This window comes from Felis catus, chromosome B1, assembly GCF_018350175.1.
Source record: "Felis catus isolate Fca126 chromosome B1, F.catus_Fca126_mat1.0, whole genome shotgun sequence".
Classification (NCBI taxonomy): Eukaryota; Metazoa; Chordata; class Mammalia; order Carnivora; family Felidae; genus Felis; species Felis catus.
The window spans coordinates 38,758,128-38,783,786 of record NC_058371.1 but is presented as its reverse complement, the minus strand read 5'-3'; the positions used below and the strand labels follow the sequence as shown (position 1 = coordinate 38,783,786).

At 37.3% G+C, this 25,659-nt stretch overlaps 1 protein-coding gene and 1 long non-coding RNA gene across 25 annotated transcripts in view; one reads left to right on the top strand and one right to left on the bottom strand.

The window, feature by feature from the left end:
* The window catches only part of PSD3 (pleckstrin and Sec7 domain containing 3), a 785,560-nt gene that overhangs the window by 312,120 nt on the left and 447,781 nt on the right, over positions 1–25,659 (top strand). The window contains exon 1 of one of the 24 annotated variants that reach the window (XM_045055451.1): positions 9,160–9,178. The exons of 21 other annotated variants lie outside the window; for them this stretch is intronic. Coding sequence is in view for 1 of the 3 variants with exons in the window: in XM_045055448.1 (XP_044911383.1) it covers positions 19,328–19,358 (31 nt within the window). In the remaining 2 variants the exon portion in view is untranslated. Of the gene's footprint in view, positions 1–9,159; positions 9,179–18,522; positions 19,036–19,063; positions 19,359–25,659 lie in introns of those variants that run through there. 2 more of the 24 variants (XM_045055450.1, XM_045055448.1) reach the window with 2 other exon arrangements.
* On the bottom strand, positions 496–19,875 carry LOC109498821. Its single transcript, XR_002741686.2, has 2 exons — positions 19,735–19,875; positions 496–668 (listed from the first exon to the last, which is right to left on the bottom strand). It is a non-coding gene; the product is annotated as an uncharacterized LOC109498821 (long non-coding RNA).

Sequence of the window (25,659 nt, the reverse complement as noted above, 5' to 3'; positions counted from 1 at the left end):
TGAGAGGCCATTGGAGGCACACCTAAGTTAGACTGGAGAGAAGGCTTCCTGGGAGAGGTGATTATCTGAGCAGAGTTTTTGAGGGTCAGGTCAAGTGGGTGCTGGGAAGAAACATGTATGAGACAGGGTAAGGAGCATATATAAAGATAGGTTGCTATGAACACCATGGCTTGTTCAGATCAACTGGTGTCAACATGGGAGGAATGAGGGAGGAGGCTTGGGGCAGGCAAAGAGCAGGTTGTGATCTTTTTTGTATGCCATGCTGAGGAGTACACATAGTATTTAGTTTTTAAAATAATGGGTTTTTCATATTTGGGATTTAGGAAATCATTCTGGAAGTAGTGTAGGAATTGGGTTACAGTTATGGAAAGGTGAGATTAGAAAGGCAGTGTACCTTGTTAGGAAGGTCCATACACATACAGACATGTGCGCACGTACACACACACACACACACACACACACACACACACACACACACACACATATACTAGTGGCTTAAGCAAAATAAGTTTACTGGTTTCTTCCCTGGGAGGAATCCAGACAGATGATTTAGAGCTCAGATGCTGGTTTCACAGTGTTAGGTGATCCTGACTCCTTTGAACTCTTTGGTCTGCCATCCTTAGAACATTTCATCTTTTGATGTGGTTGACGGAGCTTTGGCCATATTCCTTGAGAGTCAAAAGGTAGAAGAGGAGAATTAGGTAAAGGGGCATGTGCTATCTGTAATATAAAGATATTTTGAGGAAGTTGCTCCAGAACACTTTCAGGTATGGCTCATTGTTTATAGTGCTGTGCCAAGGTTGCAGTTAGCTACGAGGGAAATGTTGAAAGTGTAATCTTTATTCCAAATGGCCATGGACCCAGCTAAAAAAATTGGGAATTCTGTTACTATAGGAGGAGGAGAAATGGACAGTTGGGGTTCATCTACCAGTTTCTCTGCCACAGAGTTGTGCAGGAGTGCAGGGCACTGGGGAGGAGGATGGGTGAGGCAGTGGGTAGAGAAGAGACTTACTGTGGACAGAGTGAGGTGCCACTGCTGGCAACTGATTGCTGTGGAAGGGAAGAAAGGAGGGCACGGAGGGTAGTTTCTGCTTTGGGAGTCTGGGTAGATGGTGGTGCCTTTTTACAAGGTACAGTTTCAAAGGAGGAGCAAGTTTGGGGTAAGAAAAAGAACGGTGATATGTTGGACATGTTTGAGATTCCTATGGCACATTCAGGTAGAGACATCCGGTGGGCAGGTGGGTATACAGGTCTGGGCCCGAGAGAAGAGATTTTGAAAGGGGATATAGGTCTGCCCAAGGAGCATGTGCAAAATGAAAAGAAGAGTGAATATGGCATTTTGAAGAAAAAAAAATTAAAGGGCAGGCTGAGAGAGTAGTGTTTAAAAGAAAATTAGCAGGTTTAGCCAGAGAGATAGAAGGAAAATCAGAACAAAAGATTTGAAAAATAAGAAAGGATTTTAATAAGGGAGTAATTCGTACTATAGATGAATCTAGTAAGATAAAAAACTGAAGTGAGTAAAAATTAGGAAGTAACTGAATGTAATAAAATAGAGAAATATGTGTGTGCGTAGATAACTCTGTATGTCAGATGTGTGTGTGTGTATGTATGTATGTATGTATGTATGTATGTATGTATGTATAAAGTTGTTTAGATTAAAGTTGTTCAAATCACTCAGGGTAGATGGTTGCTATTTCCCTGAAATAACCTTGGGAGTGGTCTACATACTCTGTGCCTGTCACCCCTTGGCAGCCCACTTTGGACTTTTGTCACTGAGACAGGATAGTGACTGAATCTCTCAGGCTAGAATTCTGGATATATTTACTGATAAGAGAGAATGTTTTTATGGGTATAGTGGGGGTAGATATTTAATACAAGGACTAGTGTGTCCTAAGCATCATTAAATGGTTTAAAATATGTGATGAAATATTAGGATCTCACCTGCCACTGTCTACCACCTTCTTTGAGCTTTATAGCATTAGGCTGAGTGAGCATGAGGGACTTGTCAGAACTGTAGAGGCCATGATTAGATGTGGAACTGGACATGCTGCATCTTCATTTTAGGATAATCCAATACCTAGAGGTATGATTAATTCATAGGCCCAAAATGATTTTGAAAACTGGAGCATCTTTTATATCATTTTAACCTAAGTACAGATATCTATGGCAGATTTCTAGGTTTTCAACTTCAATGAGTAGAATTTTTTTTACCTGAAAGCTTGGAAAGAAATTTTTTGAAAATACAGAATTTTATTCTGGAGTTCTAAATTGTTTATGGAATTCTGTTAATAGTTAGACAACACTTCCCTCTGGTGGACAAAGTGTAACACATTTTGGTAGCAGGTGTCAAATTGTCAAGTGCCATTTGCTTTTCCGGCTGGCAGATTTCTTGCAGATTTGTTTTGGAGGTTAGTTAATATGCTTTTGTTCTTTCTGCCTAATCTAATCTGGAGGTTTATAAAAAATTCCAGTGGTGTACAAATATGCCTTAAATCTGTTGTGTCTTAATCTCATTATGATGTTGTGAAATTAAAGATTTTGGAATTTCCATGGCAAAAAACACACAAGTTTTTGAAATAAAAATGTTAATCAACTATACTCTCAGATGGACATTTTGGTAGGCCCGTGATAATAATATTGCTTGAATACAAGGTGCATTAAGATAATATATGAAACCTAGTCTGGGGTGCTGTTGTTTATTTTTTTCTCATATATAAATTTTGCAAAAACTTCCAAAGAAGTCAGTATTATTGGAGATGTAATAATTGAAAGACTAATGTGGAAGGTCCTAAATTCCTTAACTGATAATTTTTGGTTGCTGCATTTGTTTTGTTTTGTCTTGTATTAAATTATGGTATAGGGTGACAGTGGGATATTTTTAATTTTTTGGGTTCAGTCTTGAGTGAACATTTTTACACATTTATTTTGTAACAGATACTCTACTAGAAAATTTTTATATGAGATTAAACCTCAGAAAAATCCTCTGATCCTCTGATACTAGTCCACTCTCCCACCCATTCCCCCCCTTATTTCACAGATGACACTCATTGAGGGTTAAATAATTAAACACAGCAAATAAGGCATGGAACTGACATGCCAGCTTGAGTGTGACTTGAGTGAACCTAAGTCTTCCACAATATTCTACATTTTTAGAGAATCTGATCAAAGTGCTGCTGTACCCCAGTTGCCATTCTACATGAAAATAGGCTGTAATTCTGACTTTGTCATTAATTGGTATCATGACACTGGATAAACTGTTTAACTTTTTGGCTTCACTTTCTTTCTTTTTTCTTTTTTTCTTTCTTTCTTTCTTTCTTTCTTTTTTTTTTTTTTTTTTTTTTTTTTTTTTTTTTTTTTTTTGTAAATCTTGAAATCAAGATCTTCATGTCTAAGGTTTGGGGAATGAGGAGATGGTGGTATGAGTTCATGCTCCACCCCAGTCAGCTAGAGGCACGCCCTCTTTTATCTCTTTCACCTATTGGACTACTGTGTGAGATACCACTTGAAGGCAGAATTCTTAAAAAAATTATGCTGTTGGTCTGTACGATTTCTTAGATGTCATGTAGCTCATTATTTTTTGACAGATGTTAATGCAGTGCAGTACCTCCTTGTATTTTCCTTTGGGAGGGAAAGTAGATATGGCCTGAGTCATCAGATTATTTAATGCATGTTCTTTTCCATTGGTAGTGTTAGGGTGCTGATGACAGGACCATTAAATTAGAAAGAAAGTAGACTGTTGATGGGGGCCATCTTCTGTATCTGAGAATAAGGAGACATCTAAATTCCTTATCCACTATAATTGGGGCACCCAGCCTGCCCCTTTTTCCTTGCACTGAAACTTCAACAACCCAACCCTTCTCATCCATAGGGAAATTATAATGCCAGTAATATGATAGAAGTAAAAAAAAAATACACAAAAACACTGAAACATAAATTAAAATTTCTATTTGCTTTTAATGTTGTAGAATTAGAGATTTCTTGGCAAGATATAAAATAACAGTGAGCAAACCAAGCACCCTTTCAACATAGCTATGTTACCTGTGCATTTCCCCAACAATTTTTTTTCCTTATTGTGCCTGAGGTGTTCATATATTAGAGTATCTAGTCAGTGTTCATTCACTTGATAAGACAGTGGTATGACCAAGGCCAGGGTCCAGTCTTAAGGAATAGATAACTTTTTTTTCAGTATATCAGGAAACTTGCAGACCATTTTACAGAAATGTTTCTGTTAGTTATAAAGGTGGCATGAACAAATGAACAGGGATGACTCAATGCATATAACCCAACTATACTAGGAAAAAGCAATTTAGAGAGCTTGCCCTTTTGATGATGGATTGCTAAATATTTAAAATATGGCCTGTTTAGTTGTCCTTGGGGGCAACTAGCATGGTGAACTTTGAGTTAACCCTGGTTAAAAAAAGATAATTTTAAAAAGAAGATTGAGGGGCACCTGGGTGGCTAGGTTGGTTAAGCGCCGACTTCGGCTCAGGTCATGATCTCACAGTTCATGGGTGTAAGCCCTACATCAGGCTCTGTGCTGACAGCTCAGAACCTGGAGCCTGCCTCGGATTCTGTGTCTCCCTCTCTCTCTGCCTCTCCCCTGCTTGTGGTCTGTGTGTCTGTCTCTCAAAAATAAATAAAGGTTACAAAAAAAAACACAAAGAAAAGATTGAGACCCTGTTTTAATGTTCTTTTTATTTTATTTTTTAAAAAAATTTAATGTTTATTTTTGAGAGAGAGAGAGAGAGAGAGAGAGAGGCAGAGAGAGAGGGAGACAAAAAATCTGAAGCAGGCTGCAGGCTCTGAGCTGTCAGCACAGAGCCCAAATGGGGCTCAAACCCATGAGCCATGTGATCATGACCTGAGCTGAAGTCACTTAACCTCAGTCACTTAACTGAGATTTGTATTGCTTTTGTTCTTATATCTAGGTAATTAAAAATAAGAGAAAAAAGCAGGGGCAGGAAATAAGTTTCTCTTGCTTAATACATTTAATTGATTTCTAGAAATATTTGAGTATTTGCTATGAATCCAGTGCTGCTAATCACTGCTTAGAAGAAGGTGATGAACTTAAAGCAAGATGAAATATATATTCGGAGCCATTTAATAGAGTATGATGTAGTAAGTGCCAGATAATTGATTTAAACCTCATGAACAGATGACTAATTCCATGTTAAAGATCTTGCAGGGACAGACTGTTGAGATCACGAGCAGTGTGGGAAATCAGGGATATGTGGTCATCATACTATATACAGCAGAGGAGACAACACAGCAGGGTATGAAGGAGTCATCAGAGACTTGGAGGGATGTTAAATGTGTTCTCTGTCTTAAAGGATAGGTGATATTTGAATATATTTGAATATTTGAAAGAATGGGGAGAGTATTCTGTTCTGCAGAAGATGAGAATTATGTTATGGAAACAGTGGAATATTGACACAAGTGGAGAGGTGAGTTAAGGTATCATGGCCTTTTCTATCAGTTCAGAAAATTGTGATTTAAATTCTATGCCCTGAGAAGCTTTTTTAAATCCTTCTCAATCTGATTGACCATCCATTTCTTTGAGGGCCCTCTGTACCTTAGTGTCTGCCTCTGCTTTTGAATTATTCTGAAAGGCACTAACTTATTTACAGCTTTTTCTTTCTCTAAATGAGACTGACACTACACCTTGTTACCTTGATAGGAATTTGGCTATTTTTGAAATTCCACGTTCATCATTTTACCTATTACATTCATGGTAGATTGATTACTACTACAGATAGTTTGATTTTAACTATTTTATATTGAATCATAAAATTTAGATTTTTGTGATGTCTTGCTCTCATTCTCATGTGCTGAGTGCAAAAGATATAAAAATTTAATCCTGTTTAGCAGTACATTTAATCAATTTGTCTTATGAAAAAAGACTAAATGAAAGGAAATTAAAATTCGGCCACTTATGTATCATGAATATTATTGTGTTTTTTATTTATCTGCTGTGTGTTATTCTACTGGTATTTAGGAACTCATTTTTATTTCTGAAGTTGAGGGTTTTTGTTTGTTTTTTTAATGTTTATTTTTGAGAGGGAGAGAGAGACGTGAGCCTGGGAGAGGCAGAGAGAGAGGCACACACAGAATCTGAAGCAGGCTCCAGTCTCTGAGGTGTCCACACAGAGCCTGACGTGGAGCTTGAACTCACGAACCGTGAGATCATGACCTGGGCCAAAGTTGGATGCTTAATGGACTGAGCCACACAGGCGCCCTACTGAATTTGAGTTTTAAAGAGATATTTTACAATTAGTTGCTCATGATGATTTTTCTTAACTTGGGTTGTTGTTTTAGGATATAAAACTGCCACTTCTGATGTTTGAGGTTTAGCAGTAACGTGTTAGCCCTAGAAGAACTGTGCTTGATAGAGGTATCTCTAGGCCATGTGATCCTTCCTAGCAAGCAGCAAAATGAAATTGAAATCTGCAAGTCATTGCTGATATTTCTCCTCTCCCCTCCTACCCATTTGCTCTTAACTATAAAATTCTTCATTTCCACTGGTTATGATCTTTGACATCTGATTTGGGTGTAATAGTTTTTGTTTTGTGACAATGTAAAAAAAAATATTTCTAGATCCTTTTGGTGCATTAAAATTTCTTTGAATTACTTAACTTAAAAGGAAAATTTCTTAGGTGATTGAGAGCTGTGAATGCCTAACATGAGACCCTCTGAGGGAGGATTTCTCCTCTTTAGAGTGTCTGTGAGAGCCCAGAAATTTTATGCAAATTTTATATAAATATCCATCTGGGTGTTTCCTATTGGGAGAGGGTCCATAGCTTTTTCTAAGTGGTCCATTTTACTGAAAAGTTAAGAATCGCTTCTCTGAGACTTGGGTAACAGAAAAATCAGTTTAAGGATTATATTTTCCTAGTCCTACAAATATAACTACTATCTTAAATCAAGCACACTAATACTATGTTTATAATAAAATAACCTCTTTTAAGTAGTTCACTTATTGAATCTATATTGTCCTTTTTTTTTGTTTGTTTGTTTTTTTGCATGATATACCTCATACTGGAAAGGCCCAAGTGATTGATTTATATATATTTTTTCCATTTAAAAGTTGATATAATTACTGTATAGGGATCATTTGGTATAATTTTCATTGAAATGGTGAGTGGTGAAAATTTTTGAGGTCCATATATCCATGGATTGCCTTGTAACTTATCATCATCATGTTAGTAAAGAATTAATGAATACCAGGCACCTGGGTGGCTCAGTTGGGTAAGGGTCTGTCTTTTGATTTTGGCTCATCATGATCTCACGGTTCCTGGGGTTGAGCCCCATGTTGGGCTCCACCCTGACAGTGTGGTGCCTGCTTGGGATTCTTTCTCTCCCTCTCTCTGCCCCTCCCCTGTTCAGGTATGGGTATGAATGCATGTGCATGCGCACACTTTCTCTCTCAAAGTAAACTTAAAAAAAAAAAGAATTAATGAATAGCTTTTAACGTTTGAACACTATGGTAGTTATCCAGGACATAGAAAATGTGAGATAAAAAGTAAGTAGGGAAGGCGGTATGAAATCATGAATACATAAGGACCCAATGAAAAGTACAGGCAATATATGTTTTAAGGCTAAAATGGAGGGAACGATCACTATGAGTTGGGTTAAGCATGGAGGACTTCAGTGAGAAGTAGAATTGGAATGGGGACATGAGTGATGAGTAAGACATCGTTGGAAAGGAGGGAGTAACTATAAAATAGTTTTATTAGAACACAGTCATAGATTCCTTTACTATAGTCTGTGGCTGTTTTTGCTATTATGGCAGAGTCACATATTTACATAGAGACTCTATGGCCCTTGAAACTGAAAATATTTACTATTTAGTCCTTACAGAAAAGGTTTTGCTGATCCCAGTGTTAAACAGTTACAACTTTAATTTAGTCACACTGGGAGTCCATTTAAAATTTGTTTTGTTTAGGTGAAGGGGAGGCATATAGTGGGACAGTGATGACAACAGTACTTTAGGAAAAGTGCTTTATGAAGATTAATATAGCAAAATTAATTAGAGTATATTAAAGGATATGCATTCATGCTGAGGTGGGCAGTCTGTTTAGGACCAGTAGCTAATTCCTAAAGCAATAGTATCTGCTCTAGAGAAGTGATAGTAATAATGTAAATAAAGGGATAGACATAGCAGATTTTAAGAAACTAGTTAGTCTTAGATACTAAAGATATAGGGAGATGTAAGGACTCTAAAGAGTGGCACTGGGGCACCTGGGTAGCTCAGTCGGTTGGGTCATGATCTCACAGTTCGTGGGTTTGAGCCCTGCGTCGGGCTCTGTACTGACAGCTCGGAGCCTGAAGCCTGTCTTCAGATTCTGTGTCTCCCTCTCCCTTTGTCCCTCCCATGCACAAACTCTCTCTCTCTCTCATTCTCTCAAAAATAAATAAAACAACAAAAAAATTAAAGAGTGGCACTAAAGTGACAGGAGAGGTTAATGTTACATTGAAGTAGGAATTCTCTCTCGGACACTAGTTTTTCAGGGAAGGTAATCACTATGATTTTGACATGTTGAATATGTAACATGAGACATCTGTCAGATAGAAATTGTTGATTCTTTGCTTTTTTCTCTGCTTCTCTGGACAGACCCAACTTTCATGGGATGATAGGCACAGTTCCGAGCTGAGGCTGCCTTTAGTTGTTCACACCCCATACAAGATCCCAGGAAAGAGAGAATCTGTTTCCTCAGTCCCAAGTTTCCTTCTTCCTGGTAGTGCCTTTCAAAGTGTAAAGGCAAGATTATAATGTGGTTGTGTAACTCATGGTCTATTACTGGCAGTGACTTGACCACTGTCAGTGGTCTGTGTCAGAAGCACAGAGTAGAGTTCCCAATGGCTCTCTTGAGCATATAGAGTCAAGTTAGCCCATCATACAAAACTTAGATTCTTCCTTTGCATTCTTTACATGAGACACACATCTCTTCTAGACTCCTCCTGAGACACCCCCTGTCCCTTCCCCCCATAAACACTAACTTAGTGCTATAACTATAACATAGTTTATATGTGAACTGCTTCTAGCTGTGGTTTACTTTGTATTTGTTTTCTCATTATGTTGTCATTAACCTAAGTTTCTCCTGTTGTTATTATCATAGGTTGTGGGGTCCTTTTGCCAAGACAGATAGGAATGTAACCTTGAGACCTTTAACTGTCCTTGGTAAGATTTCTTTCATGTTTGGCTTCCTTCACTCTTTTTTTTTTCAAGTTGTTATTTAAATTCTAGTTAGTTAACATATAGGGTAATATTTGTTTCAAGAGTAGAATTTAGTGATTCATCACTTACATATAACATTCAGTACTCATCACAAGTGCCCTCCTTAATATCCATCACCCATTTCGCCCATATCCCACCCACCTCCCTCCCTCAACCTCAACCCTCAGTTTGTTCTCTATAGTTTAAAAGAGTCTCTTATGATTTACTTGACTTCCTTCTCTCTTGTAATTAAAAGGATATAAACTGGTCTGGAGTTCTCTTTCTCTCCTTGTTCTATTACCACAGTCCAAGTCTAGACCCTGCCCCAGGTATCTGGTCTGGCTGATTGTTTCTTTTGAATTGACTAAATTATTGACATCGTTTCCTTTTTATTTATAGTGGTCCCCATGTGATTAGTACTTTGTACTCAACAGAAGCGTGAGATGGACTAAAGCTCAGGAGAGATACTGGTTTTGGATACCTGGAATTATCAGTGTAGAGCCCTACTTTGAAAAAAACATTTTGTAGTTTTCAGTTACTTTTTCATGTGACCTTTTCTAATTTTAATCTTACAGCAAGCTTGGGAGGTAAACATCTATTTGCCTACATTATTGTTTGAATCCTCGATCAAAATTAATTGTAAATTTTCATTTTAGTGAGTACAAAAGGCGGGGGAAAAAGTTGACTTTTAATGAGTCTTTTTTTAAAGTAATAGTTGAAAGCTGAGACTCAGAAAGGCAAAATTATTTGCCCAAGTTATATAGTAAATAATGGAGCAAAGACTGATTGCCAGTAGTAATAGTAATATCAGCTAGTTCATACTAAATATTTCCTATGTGCTGGGTGCCATTTTAAGCACTTTATGTCTATTAACTCATTTAGGATATTTTTGCCACCATTCCAGTTTGTCTTTTGGATGATAAATATTTATTCCAAGCTCTAGCATTTTAGAAGGCAAAGAATACTGAGAAGAACAGTGAACTGTGAACTAATTAATTCTATTAACTATAATTATAGGGCAGAGGATATACAATAAGCCCAGGGGACAGCAGCATGGCAGAAGAGGTAGAACCACCTAGGACAGCATATTGCTAATGAAGCCAATGGGAGAGAGAGTTTCTAAAAGAAATTCTATTCCCTTCCATCCTTTGGCTGACCAGATTGTGCTCTGTTGTTGGGGCTGGGTCTGGAGTTGTTCTGATCTTGCTTCCCTGCCATCTAGTTCATGGCTGCCTTATTGGTGCCTACAGAGAGGTGCAACATTACATTTTACACTAATATAATTGATACAAGATGCGAGATTTTGAACAGAATCTCTTACTGAAAGAAGGAAAGAAAATAGAAACAGCAAATAAAGGAGCTTCTAGGATAGAGAAATATGTTAAGTATGGCCTACTGAGCCCTTCTGGCTAGCTTCAGTTGCCCATTTATTTATTTATTTATTTATTTTTTTAAATTTTTTTTTTTAACGTTTATTTATTTTTGGGACAGAGAGAGACAGAGCATGAACGGGGGAGGGGCAGAGAGAGAGGGAGACACAGAATCGGAAACAAGCTCCAGGCTCTGAGCCATCAGCCCAGAGCCTGACGCGGGGCTCGAACTCACGGACCGTGAGATCGTGACCTGGCTGAAGTCGAACGCTTAACCGACTGCGCCACCCAGGCGCCCCATTCAGTTGCCCATTTAAATAGTTGCCAAGTTTTTTATGTTAGGGGAAATTCAATTCCTCATTGAATTTGCTTTCAAGTTTTACCTTTGTGTATGGATGAGGATCCTCTCATTGCCTCTTTAGCTCAAGACTCTACTTTCCTTCAGCTCTAATGCTATCCTCGTGATGTGGAAATGTTGGGGTTCAGAGCTGACAGCCAAGAGAGAATTCTTGAGACATCTTGGTGCAAAAAGGTGTTTTTTTTTGTTTTTGTTGTTTTTTAGTTTATTTTTGTTTATTTTTTGAGAGAGAGAAAGAGAGAGAGAGAGACAGAGAGCAAACAGGGTCAGAGAGAGAGAGGGAGAGAGAGAATCCCAAGCAGGCTTTGCACTACACTGATGCAGGACTTCAACCCACGAACCATGAGATCATGACCTAGCCGAGATCAAGAGTTGGACGCTCAACCAACTGAGCCACCCAAGTGTCCCCAAAAGGTGTTTTTGTTTGTTTGTTTGTTTGTTTGTTTGTTTGTTTTTAGCACAGGGACAGGACCTGTAGGCAGACAGAACTGCACTGGGGTTGTGATGGGTGACTGATTATATACCTTCAGGTTCGGAGGGGGTCAGGGATAGTGTAAGTCCAAGGCATCTGGGAAACATGGTTTCCAGGACCTTGAAGGGCTAGCTGCTGTTAGGAAAGGTCACTTATTACTGTTTAGTAAAAACTCACTCGTGAGACCCTTCAGATGTGTATCAGGGGACCATAAGCTTGGAGTATGATTGCCAACCTATATCTTGGTGGGGTAGAGATAAAAGAAGTTTCTAAAGAAATTTTTGTATGTTAAAGTAGGCTTACAGGATCCCCGAGGTTGGGAGAAAGTTAAGCTAAGATTGCATTTTGCCCTGAGCAAAGTGTCATAGAGGCGGCTGTCTTTCCAGAGGAAGGTCACTCTGCCTATCTCAAGGACTTGTCATTGGGCTATAAGTTGTAAGAAAATTTAATTTTTTTCTTCTGCCTTTGTTTCCCACATGTTTCCTGGGTCCGCTACATGAAGAAGGCAGTCTCCTGGCTGTAAAATTTCTCCCTGTTTGTAACATGCAACCTGAGTTTTATGCCATCTTAAACTGGCCTTGCAGTTTGTTGTTTGTGCTTCCTGGGTATCTCAGTGGCATGGGGATACATCAATGAACAAAATAGAAACAAGTCAATGACTTCAGGGAAGTTTCAGTTTGGTGTTTGGGGGTTTATATATTGATTACATTCTGAATATTAATTAGCAAGCTGTCAATATAAGAACCTACTTAGGGTAATATTGGAAATAACCAGACTATTCAACAATAACTAGATTATATTATAACTAAAAATGATGTTTACATTGTTTATATTAATAAATAATAACATGATATTAGCATTACTATAAATAAGTTAGTACAGTCAGCAAGGGAAAAAAGTTCAAATTCCCAAACTGTGCTAGATTAAAAGAGAGGAATGAAGTATAACCCAATGTTAAGTAATGATTTTGTTTGTTTCCTTCTGCTCTTCTGTATATTCATATTTTTACTGGCAGCTAAATTCCTTCTTCGTTTTTTTTTAACTTTGGCCCGAGGGATATTTCTTGCTCTCTTTATCTTTTAATTGTGTGTTGGCCAGTTTTCTTCAACTTGATACTCTTGATCTGTAAAAAGGAGTTAATATCTTAGGGTAGGGATGTTTTCCTGAGAAAGTTATCAGAAAAGAAGGAGTGGCCTTATATTCAAGTTGTTACTGTTTCTGTATTAGAGATGTTTTGATTACTTTCAGTAACAAAGAACTTTTGGAGAAAACACATAGCTTGAAACCACTAGAGATAATGCTAGTTGGGATGCTTCAGAGATTACTAAAACAGGTTTAAAAAAAGGAGGAGAAAATATATTTAATTACACAGTTAGTAATTATTCCTGAGGAAATGATCCTAGAATTGGAAATGTCAAAGGTCATTGTAATGTAGCTTTTTGAAGATGATTTCCAAAGGACATACAGTAAGTGGTTACATTGTGGGGATCACCTAAAGTGAATGGATACTGTAGATTAGGATAGAATTTCCAATTGTAGCATCACACAGATTTAAATATTGCTGTATCTTAAGACAGAACTAAAGATATAATACAACTCAAAGTTAAGACTCTAGTGGTGGCAAAGACCCTAATGACAAATTGCATGTGAAAGCTTTAATAAAATAATTCTCTAAAATGTAAGTTAATAAAAGCTATTTTTAAAATTGTTTTATGTGAAATGTTGTTAAATATGTGTACAAAATTAACATAAAAATAAACTGTATAAAATTAGCCTAAATTATAGGCAAATTTGTGCAAATATGTACAAATTAACGTTAAAAGTGTTAAAAGATAAACTGAGGTCTATTAAAAATTTTAAGAGTTTATTTGAGTTCAAGTTGATTTGGATCAGTATCCAATATAGGAGATAGGAAGGAGCTCCAACTTGCCGTACAAAGAGGCATAAGGGAATAGGAACAAAAAAGATACAGTAGGCAACAAAGTGGGGTGGTTCTTGCAAAGTTACTTTCCTTCAGGTGTTAGCAAGGGTCTGTCAGGCATATTACATAACTAGTACTGATCAGGTGATTCATTCCTGATTGACTGGTTTAAGATTACATTTCTGGAAGAGCCAAAACTGTAATTAAGTTATGTCTCAGTTTGGTCATGTGGAGTTAGCAATAAGTGACTCCATTTGGTGCCAGTTGTCTCATTTTTTATTTCTATTTTTTATTATTTTGTGTGTTTTTTTTAAATTTTTTAACGTTTATTTTTGAGACAGAGAGAGACAGAGCATGAACGGGGGAGGGGCAGAGAGAGAGGGAGACACAGAATCTGAAGCAGGCTCCAGGCTCTGAGCCATCAGCCCAGAGCCCAACGCGGGGCTGGAACTTACGGACTGCAAGATTATGACCTGAGTTGAAGTCGGACGCTTAACCGACTAAGCCACCCAGGCGCCCCTATTTTGTGTTGTTTTTAACATAGGTTACCTTTTACCTTAGAGTGGTCTTTTTTGCTTTTAACAGTATTTCATAGTATAAGGCTCTGGCATTATACCAATCTTGGTATTGCTCACTCCTCTTTTCTGCTCACTTGGATTTATTTCATGTTGTATCTTCCAAGATTCTATTTATCTCTTTACATGAAGCTTAGACTGTACTTTATAATAGAGACAATAGACTAATATATAAAAACTAAATTTTTGTAATCCTGAAATTGGCATCGAGTTTTGTTGTTATTGTTGTTTTTGTTTTTGTGTGTGTGTGTGTGTGTGTGTTTGTTTTAAGATCTAAGAACCAGACTTAAAAAGTAAACTGGAAACTGGCTCCTCATTTATTGGAATTAGCTCAATGTAAGAAAGTTATTTCAAATAAGGAATTATTGTTACCAGTTCTTCTGATAATCTTGTCTTCCACATGGATTTAGGAGTGAATGAAAGCAAACAATAAAATAATAGGGGATATGGTGATAAAAATTGGCATCATGTAATCAGTCTTGATTTGTAAGAAGGTTTTAATTCTAAAATCTCATATTAAATTGGATAACAGTTTGCTTGCCTGTCTGTATTACTTTGTTTTAAAATTTTGAGAAATAACACAGAGCCCTAGAAATAGTAGACATAGTAGGTCTGCAGGGCCACAACGGGGAAGGAGGCAGAGAGGACTGGGGAGAACACAACCCAGTCTTTAATATGGTTTTTGCAGAAAGGAATGGATAAGGCAGGGTAGGTCCTTGAATACATTTAGGATTGGTAGTTCCTAGGTGTCCAGTACAAGGCCCTGGAGGGAATAGGGTAGGAGGAATATTGGTTTAAGAGTGTGAGAGATTGATTTAGGAAATGGGGTCTGACAGTGGATTGGTTGGTTTGTATATCAAAAGTGCACTCCCAGGGGAGTCCATTGCAATCTCTAGGAAATAGCTAATGGGATTGGGGAGGGGTGCTTTGCCTCTTCAAGATCAAGATACTCCAAATGCCAGAGCACCAATACAGGAAATAAGAAGATATAGTCAATACCAACTTTATGTAAATGTTCAAAATATTTTATAATTTAAATTTCGTATGTTTATCAAAAACGTAAAATATTCCTTTGAATTTTAATGAAAAGGTACATTTGATAAATCTGGCTCTTTTTGATTTGTTTACTCTGATAGTTCTGGAAAAAACTGTTTTACAGAAGAGGTACAAACAGAAGATTGGTTTGAAATTTTTAATGGTTCTCTCCTTTGAATATTTTGATATTATATATCCTTTAAGAATAATGGCAGTGTTATTAGATTACATTTCAGAAAAAATATAATTGAGGACTTCAAGATGGCACTACTGTCAGTCTAAATAAAGAGGTAAACTGAAGCAAGCTTGAATCACCAGAAATTGAGTTAGTTTGGGAATAGCAGAGCAATTGCAATTTGGGAAATGCTTGCTGTAGCAAGCTACAAGTGAGTCCATCGAGGGTTTGGGTCAGGCTGTATTTCTGGCCAAGGAGTGCAGAGGAAAGGGCCAGCCAGAGTTCAAGCAGGTAAGTTCATTGGCTTGAGGACGGGCAGAGAGTTGTGGCAGATGTTCATTGGTCAGGAGATAAGTCTTGGTCTTCTGTAATTCAGGCATTTATAGGAATCAGTCTCTTAGTTACTAAGTTCTGTTTTTCTGAGGGTGCATGTGTGTGAGATTCTCCATTTCATATCCCCTGGTTCCATTTTAGATTGAAAGAATTTTCACTTCACCTAGTTATGGACTCAAGTGCTGTTTTTTATACATACATTATTTAGAGATGGTGGCCATGAGAGACTAGAGAATATGTAACAAATTTACTTTTGAGTTTTACTTTTTGAAATAGGGAGTTTTACGTGTCAGTCTAAGATAGTGTTAGTTAAAGCCTAATGTGAAATGCTAGACATTTGGAATTGAGACATTTGTGAGGTGGAGACATAGTTCTTCATGGTCACTTGTAGTTGCAGTTATGTAGCCTTTATAATAGCAGTAACTTTGTCAAGCATCCTCATTCTTGTATTTTAGGCTTTTTGTTTGTTTTTCTCCTTTAACATTAGCTTAGTAGCGTATACCCATTTAGAGACTGAAGGAAATTAAGATGAAGGAGGAGCTTTACACATGCTGTTGCTTCAGCCATTCAACCCTTTGTTGTTTTGTTTGTGATAAGACAACACAGCTACTAAGTATTGGGAAGCAGTATGTTTTACTTTTTCTTTCCCTCAGGGTCATCCATTGACTTTTACTTGACATTGGGGAGGATGCAGGCTTAGAGGATGTTAACAGAAGAGTGATGAGAAGTAGCCCAACCCTCCAGTTAGCTGTTGAAACCATAGGGAAATTGTGACCTTCAGTTGTGTTTCATAGGATCTGGAGAGTTGCATTTAGCAGAAAACTTGAATTAAATACTTGAACTAAAGGTTTATTTCTCTCCAACATAAGAGAAGATGGGAATGGGAGATCTATGGTGGGTTTGGGGACTCTCTTTTTGTTTGACCTCCCTAACAGGATGCTTACAGTTACGGATTGCTACTTTAGGTCTAGCCTCCTTCCATATTCCCAGCAGAAGAAGTTGGGGAGGGCAAAAAGATAAATGCTTCTGTTTCTTCCCCATGTAGAGCTTTTTTGAAAGGCATGCCTGATAACTTCATCTGATATCTGATTCATTGATTGGTTAATCTGTATATGAAGCCAGCAAAGGTTGTCCTTTGTTTTTCTAACCAACTCTAGAAAAATAGCAGCTTTTCTTGGAGAGGTTTTCAAAAAGGGAGAGGCTTTTGAAAAATTGGCAGTTTTAGTAAAAAAAATGTGATATTGATACTAAAAGTAATGATGATTATGGAAAACAGTACTCATAAACCTTAAGCTCTTATTGTATACTGGTTGCTACTTTGAGTGCTTTATTTATTTATAGGCATAGTTCATTAATTCTCAGAATAATCCCATTGTTTTCCTTTTTTTTTTTTTTTTGGATGAAAAAATTGAGCCCTTTAGAGGTTAAATAATTTGCTTAAGTTGACATAATTGAAAAAGATGGAGCCCAGATTACAAGCCTGGATCCTGTGCTTTAACTATATTTTAATACTGCTTTATAATTGAAAAATCTGCATGGGCGCCTGGGTGGCTCAGTTGATTAAGCATCTGCCTTCAGCTCAGGTCATGATCTTGCAGTTTGTGAGTTTGAGCCCCGCATTGGGCTCTGTGCTGACAGCTCAGAGCCTGGAGCCTGCTTCGGATTCTGTGTCTCCCCCTCTCTCTGCCCCTCCCATGCTCTTGCTCTGTCTCTCTCTCTCAATAATAAGTAAACATTAAAAAAAAATCTGCAGGGGCACCTGAGTGGCTCAGTTGGTTCGACTCAGGTCACGATCTTACCATTTGTGAGTTTGAGCCCCATGTCCGTCTCTGGGCTGACAGCTCAGAGCCTGGAGCCCGCTTCAGATTGTGTGTCCCCTTCTGTCTGCCCCTCCGCTGCTTGCACTCTGTCTCTCCAATTGTCTCAAAAATAAATAAACATTAAAAAAATTTTTTTTTTAAAAATCTGCAGTTTAGGAGCACCTGGGTGCCTCAGTTGGTTAAGCCTCCAACTTCGTCTCAGGTCATGATCTGAACCCATGGTCCATGGGTTCAAGCCCTGCATCGGGCTCTGTGGTGACAGCTCAGAGCCTGGAGCCTGTTTCAGATTCAGGGGAGCCTCCTTCTCTCTCTGCCCCTCCCCCCCCCCCCCCCCGTCAAAAATAAACATTAAAACAATTTTTTTTTAATTTTTTAAAAACCTGCAGTATAGAAATAAGGAAACTAAAGATGAAAGATTTTAAGCCATTGTCTTAAGGTCACTTGAGTAGTCAGCAGTAATCTACTCCTGGGCATTATTTCCAGTTTCGGTATGCTTTCTCTAGGTTCACTTTCTACTTTTATCCTCTTATATATAGGCCAGTCTACTTGAGGGGTAGCTATATTTGGCTTGATGTGGTTCTAAATCTTGGAAATTGTATTCCTCCTTTAGAATTCTTTTGATAAGGAAGCCCTCAGGATGCAATTTAGCTTAGTGTTTGTGAGGGTGGACTTTGCAGCCATTGTGCCCATGTTTGAATCCTGCCCGTGCCAGTTTTAGCCACGTGATCTCGGACAAGTTACATAGCTGTTGTGTTTCCAGTAGTCTTATCTGTAAAATGGGTTCATATACTAGCTATCCCAAGGGCTGCTAGCAGGAATAGATGAATTAATATAGTAAACCTGCTTAGGATAGTGCCCGGCACATAGTAAGCATTAAATAAATATTTTCTATTCTGATTTTATTATTTAGCAGAAATTTACTTTCCAAATTAGACTTAACACATTTTCTAGAACCTATTAGCCTCTCTGTAAATGCATATGGAATGAATGAAAGTAACCATCAGTTGCTTTGTTGGCCTCTACTTTTTAAACTGATTGGAATATTAAGGTTACAGAAAATGAGTTCTTTTTAATTTTGTATTAACCTCCATTACCATGACTAAGGACCTGTATTACATTATGCTATTCATCTTATACTATTTTTCACTTCACTTTTCTTGTCTCCAAAACTATTAGTGTTAGTTAGTATTTTTATTGAGACTGTGTTGAAAGGTATTGCATATGTCCAGGGTACTATTAGTGATGTAAAAGTTTATGCCATCATATTTAAAACTAGATGTTAATGTCTTTGAATTTTTCATGTCACATTTTCCAAGTAATATCAATTACCCATTAAATATTAATTTAATCACAGGAATGATAATGTAATCATCAGTAAAATGACTTCAGATGGCAGCATCATTTAGCAGTGAGATAAGGACTGGCAAAGCAGGATTTAGGTCTTCCTACAGCAGCTTTCAACGTTGTATTTGCTCTTTCCTTTTCTGTTTAAACAACACAAGAATTAAACCCTTTTAAAGGGAACCTATCCATTTCTTTTCACAAATGTCATTCTCTCATCAGAGAAAATGCTGCATAATACTGAGATGACAGCCCCACCTCTGATGTCACAGAGGATGGTACAATCCTCCCGGAGCCTTTGCTGGGGTTTCTGCTGCCGCACTGGGGAAATGGTTACATTAAAGCTAACTCCCATCATCTCAATTATCTCCTTGGAAGTAGTTTTCACAAATATAGAAAAGCCCTACGGTGGTTGTTTTCGGTAAGCTACCAAGGTAGAGAGAGACAGGCAGAAAGAGGGCGAGCAAACGAGAGAACAGGCTGCTTAGCCTTTGTGAGAGAGGGACTGAGGCGGCAGCTCCTCTCAGCTAGGGTTTCTAGTGCTCAAAGTGCTTCCATCACCGTGTGCAGTGCAGGGCAAAAGGGGCTGCCAGGAAATTTGAAACTAATTTGCTTCCAGTTGACTAGAACAGCAGATTTTGAATTAGCTGGCTTCTTTTCTAGCTAACTTTTCTCAAGCATTAAGCTGATGAACTGGGCATTTTCTATGATCAATGGGTAACTGCTGGAGCTACAGTAATCTCTGTGAGTAACCTCTATTTGTAGGTCTATGCAGGAAAATATATTTTTATATATCTATCTCTTGTAAAATGCTGCTGTGAAATGATCCATCTGTATTATTGACTGCTTTTGCTTACTAGTCTTGTCTTTTGACTGTCCCAGTAGGAGACTCCTGGGGCTAGACCAGGTTGTGCTGAATCCTGACATAGGGAAGAGCATACTGCATTATTTAGGGAAGCCCACGCCAATATTTAACTCCCCAGCCATCAGAAAGATGCCACTTGCTCTCTGAATGCTTTTGCCCAGTACCTTACCTGGCTTTAACCTGGAATGTTTATTTTAGCATCTGACATTGGATTTTCCAAAATTTTTATTTTTAAATAGAAAGCAGTATTCTTACCTGTGATTTTATTTCCTTTCATTGTTTTTGTTGTTGTTGTTGTTGTTGTCCAATCAGCTTTCCTAGGAATACAGTTCTCAAAACCTATTTCTCTACTCTCTGTGATGCATTATATAGAAAGGAGGTGGAAAACGGGCTACCCCTGTAGTTTTAGAAATACATAATATTGTGGTGCTGGATGGGAATATGGGAGGAGTTTCTCTTAAAGAGCTCAAACTCCTTTCCATCTGCATGTCTAAAGTATGGCTATGTCTGAATACCCTAGAAAAGAACCAGGATTAGCCACACAGTAGCAACAGAAATGTTCTGTGAACACTGTAGTTAAGGCTGAGATAGTATCTACTGGAGATTTATAATAGGTATTTTAACTCCTTAGTTTATACACGAGGGTTTGTTTTCTGTCGAAAGTGTCACTTTTAGAGTAATACAACATTTATTTTTCTCTCACCAGGGAATTTGACTTTAAACTTAATGTAAAATTTGCATTTCAGATATAGTTGGAATTATTGCACATGTTATTTTGCAGCTGAATCCTTAGCAAAACTGTGGGTCTCTTATTGAGCATGAAAATTACTGAATGCAAATATGAATCAGCTGAGGCTTATTACAGATTGGAGGCTGAGCGAGGTTGTTTACCATTGCATCTGACACCTGTCTTGATACACAGCAGTGCAGAGAAGTCCCCAGCTGTAGTTTATCATCTCTACTAGAACTCCAGCTGCTTGGCATTCATGGTTGTTGGTTTTTCTTTTTTTAAGGACTTGTATTTTGAAACATCAATTTCAATTTCTTAAAAATTAATGTATTTTATTAAATATTTTATGTAAGAATTTGTATTAATACTACCACATTCATATTAACCTTAGTAGGAGAATGCCTATGTAAATAAAATTGTGAAATTATTTAAACGTTTAAACTTTTTTTGTTTTTCAAAATAAAAATTAAAAAAGTCAGTAAAGATCAGAGAAATGTTAAAATTGGGTTTTTCAGGGAATAGAATGGTGGTTATAAGAGGCTGGGGGTGGTGGTGGAGGAAATAGGGAGATGTTGATCAAAGCGTACAAACTTCCAGTTATAAGATGAGTAAGTTCTGGGGATCTAATGTACAGCATAGTTATTATACTTAATAATATTGTATTATATATTTTGAAGCTGCTAGCAGAGTAGATCTTAAATGTTATCACCACAAGAAAATGGTTATGTGACATGATGGAGATGTTAGCTTAAACTATGGTGGTAATCATTTTGCAATCCAGAAGTATCAAAGTAACACGTACACCTTAAACTTACACAGTGGTGTAGGTCAATTATGTCCCAACAAAGCTGGAAAAAAATAAAAATAAAATAGGGTTTTTAAAAGCGTGAATTCCTAAACAGGAAGAAGTAGTAGAAAATAGATAGAATGGATGAAATCAGAGGAACAGCTCTAATCAGAAGTGATATGGCTGAAAGGAGAAGCACAACATGTGGACATAAAAAGAAACAAAAATTATGAGAAGGGGTTGACAGTGGAGAAACATTGTTTGAAAAAAGGAAACCAACTTTAAAAAAAACATGATTTTAAAGCTAGGCTTAAATTCAGCTCTTACCGCTCAGTATTTCCTCTCCATGACAAGAACAACGTTCTGCACATTGCAGAGACTTTGGTTTAAAATCAATGGGCTGAAAGCATAAGAGACTCTTAAAAACTGAGAACAAACTGAGGGTTGATGGGGGGTGGGAGGGAGGGGAGGGTGGGTGATGGGTATTGAGGAGGGCACCTTTTGGGATGAGCACTGGGTGTTGTATGGAAAGCAATTTGACAATAAATTTCATATATTGAGAAAAAAATAAAACCAATGGGCTGTTCCTTATATCACTCATTTTACCTTCTGTATGGTGTATAAGGTGCCATTCCTTAGCTTACAGAGCTTACTCTGAAATTGACTAGGATGGTAAGCCAGTGTCATTTCCCCAGGGATTAGAAGTGAATGGGAAAAAAATGGGTTCTGAATCACTAGTATGTGAAATTTTGCTTGAAGTAAGTACAGCTGTAACTATTAATCACTCAGGAAAGAGAACGTTCAATTAATACAGTAGTCTTCTATTTGTGTGCACATGCTAATAGCTTGTGTAGTGTCTGGCAGGCCTTTTCCTAGATTCACAGCATGCAAGTACCTGAAATATCTGTGTTTTTGGAGACTTACTAATGACTAGGCAATAGCCAGCATTCTCAGTGACTTCTATTAGGGTGAAGAGTGTGTACCAAAATATAATTGTACTTAGATTACTCATTTAGTAAAATCTCATCACACATACTCATTTTCTGTTATTTTTATCATACTAAGCATATTTTCTTTAGTAAAAATGGATTAGGTTAGTTTTTTTTTAAGGCAACTTTTTCTATTGCATTGCAAATCTGAACAACCCATGTATGTGTCACTGTTTGTGGAGAGGCTTATTGATTATTAGACTTAAAAACATTGATCATTATTATTCCCAGTTAAGAATTATAGTTACTTGTAGGAGAAGTGTATTTGAGAGTTTTCAGCTCTGCAAGGCTTTTTATATTTGCTCTATAAATTGGACCTTTGTCTTCCAATTTTTTTTTATCGATTTATGAAATTTTGGACTAAAGGGGAAAAGTAGTCACCCCTCTGTATATGGGACTGAATTCCTGTTTGACAAGTCAGGGAGATTTTAAACTTGTTTCTATAAAACTTCCAGTGTTAAAATAATTTAAGAATTTATAGTTCTTTTATAACACTAACTCATGATACAAGTCTTAAGGTGTTTGCTGATATTCATTAGGGAACGAAGAGCCCCATGGACATTATTGAATTTAGAAACAAGGTACATGGAAAAGAGAGAAAATAGATTTTTAATGTCTAGGTTAGCTATGATTTGTAAAGAATTGAAAATCTTTGATTTGTACTCATAAAAAACAGATTACAAACCCTTAGTGCACTCTCAGAAGTACCTCATTAGAGTGAATTTGCCCATGCGTTTTTATTTTACGAGTAATATATCCAGTGACATGTACATTAAAAGTCTGAGATGAAACCCTGTTTTAAAAATTGAAAAGGTTACCTTTCCCTCAGCCCCTTTCCTTTAGGTTCTCATGTTAACTTCATTAATGCTATGTACAGATGTTAACATATAGGTGTTTACAATGCTCAAGTTTGTATTTGTATTATTTTAGGATTTTATGGTCTTTTTGCATGAGTAGAGTTGAGTCATTGACCATTAATTGTGCAACAAATTTACTATGAGTTGTAAAATAAAAAAGAGATTATATCACAGTAGAGGTGATTATCTTTCTCTCTTGAGGATTCCAGCATAATTGGAGGGCAAACCCAGACCAGAATGAGCAAGCCTTTCTCTTGGTATGAATGAGAGACTGTATGCTTTCTTTAGTTGTCTATTTCAACAGTTGGACTTTTTAGTTAGGAGGTAGGAATTCTTGGGGTTATCTTTTAAGAATAAAAAATGTAGCTTTTTAAATGTAGTCAGAACAACTTCTAGATATTGTCGTAGTACTATGGAGAAGTGCTTCTCATACTTGAATGTGTGTACACATTACCTGAAGTCCTTTTTAGAAATATAGATTCTGATAGGAAGGTTTAGGGTGGTACCCGAGTCTGCATTTTTAACAAACTGCTGGGTGGTATCTGTGCTGCTGTCCCAAGGCTACACTCTGAGTGGGAAGATTCTAGGACAGTGCTTTCAAATAGAATTTTCTGTGATCACATAAAAATGTTCTATATCTGTGTGGTGCAATATGGTAGCCACTAACTACATATGGTATTGAACACTGGATTTTCAATTTTATTTAATTTTAATTAATTTAAATTTAAATAGCCATATGTGGCTGTGGGTAACATATGGGACAGCATGGCATTTAGAGTAAGATAATCAATTGAGAAATTTATTCTTAATGGTAATAGCCCCTGTAGGATCATGTGGAAATCTGGAACTATGGACAATATTGTCTCCCCTTAATGTTACCACTGCCTGAACTTTATCTGCAATGGACAGGTGTATACAGATGGAGTTGCTGGATTGTAAGCTCCCTGATAGCAAAAGCCCTGTTGGCCTTGTTCATTGCTCTGTTTTCCAGTGCTCACCACATACTTGGTGCACAGTAAATGTTGGCTGAGCAAATGGAAGAATTAGCTAGCTGTAATGTTAGGAAGGATCCCCATGTTTCCAGCGTTCTGGTTAAGCCTGTACTTGGGAGTAGGGGACAGAAGGTGGATGGCACTGACGTGTTATTTTGCTTGTGTTTTGGAGAGTTTCTTTTTGTTTCTGCTGTGAGGTTCTGTTAAATGGTATTCTGTTGGGTATAGGACATTCTTAATTTATCCATTGTTCCAACAAATACATCCATTTTGCTACGTACTAATGTTCTAGGCTCTGGGGATATAATGGTAAAGAAAGCAAAGTTTGAACCTTTTGTAGTTTATATTCCTGTGGTAACAAAACAAAAACAGGACAAAACAAAACCAAAGAATCCCTTTTTAAAAATGACTGGGTCCAATTTCTATGGAATGTGTATGTATAGAATTCATAATTATGGTTCTTCTGGGGCTTTAGGCATAGACATGATAGTCATATTATCTTGGGAAGCCTTCATTCTGTTGCTCAGAATCCCTCATGATAAACTTTTTTATTTCACATTTCAGCTTCTTGTATCCTAGTCTGCAGCAGACTTGCCAAATAGTTCTTACTTTTTTTTCCTTTGACCATTTTAAGGAGTTGGCTAGCCAGAATGCAAGAAAATCCATTTCATTTACTGGTCCTCAATCAAAATCATTCTTAGAAGGGCCACAGTCTTTCTAAAGCCCATCATATGGAGCAAGGTCATTTCCTCCTGATTTGAAGAAAAACAGGTGTTTTTTTTTTAATGAGGTATAATTGACATATAACATTATATTAGTTTCAAGTGGATAACAATTTGATATTGTATATATTGCAAAATAATCACAGCAATAAGTCTAGTTAACATCTATCACCATATGTAGTTACAACTTATTTCTCTTGTGATGAGGAATTTTAGGTTCTACTCTCTGAGCAGCTTTGAAATATGTGATACAATATTGTTAATTATAATCACTATACTACATGTTACATCTCCATGATTGATTTATTTTGTAACTGGAAGTTTATATACCTTTTGACACCCCCCCCCCCACCCATTTCACCTAAACCCCACCCTCTGCCTCTGGCAATCACCAATCATTTCCTGTCTATGAGCTTGGTTGCTGTTGCTGTTTTTTACTTATCTATCATCTATCTATCTATCTATCTATCATCTATCTTTATTTATTTATTTTATTTATTGCTTTTATTTACTCATTCACCCATTTGTTTGTTCATTCTCTCATTCAGATAAGCTTCACGCCCAGCGTGGAGCTCAATGCAGAGCTTGAATTCATGACCCTGAGATCAAGACCTAGCTGAGATCAAGACTTGGAGGCTTAACTGACTGAGCCACCCAGGCGCCCCTTGTTGCTGTTTTTAGATTTCCACATGTAAATGAGATAATATGGTATTTGTCTTTCTCTGACTTATTTCACTTAGCATAGTACCCTCAAGGTGTATCTATGTTACTGCAGGTGGCAGGATTTCCTTCTTTTTTATGGCTGAATAATGTGTGTGTGTGTGTGTGTGTGTGTGTGTGTGTGTGTGTGTGTGTGTGTGTGATTTTCTTTATTCATTCATCCATCCATGTGTACATGGGCTGTTTCTGTATCTTGGCTATTGTAAATGATGCTGGAGTGAACATAGGGGTACCTGTGTCTTTTCGAATTAGTATTTTCATTTTTTTTTTTTTGGACAAATACCCAGAAGTGGAATTGCTGGATTATATCATAGTTCTATTTTTAAATTTTTGAGGAACCACCATACTATTTTCCATAGTGGCTGCACCAATTTATGTTCCTA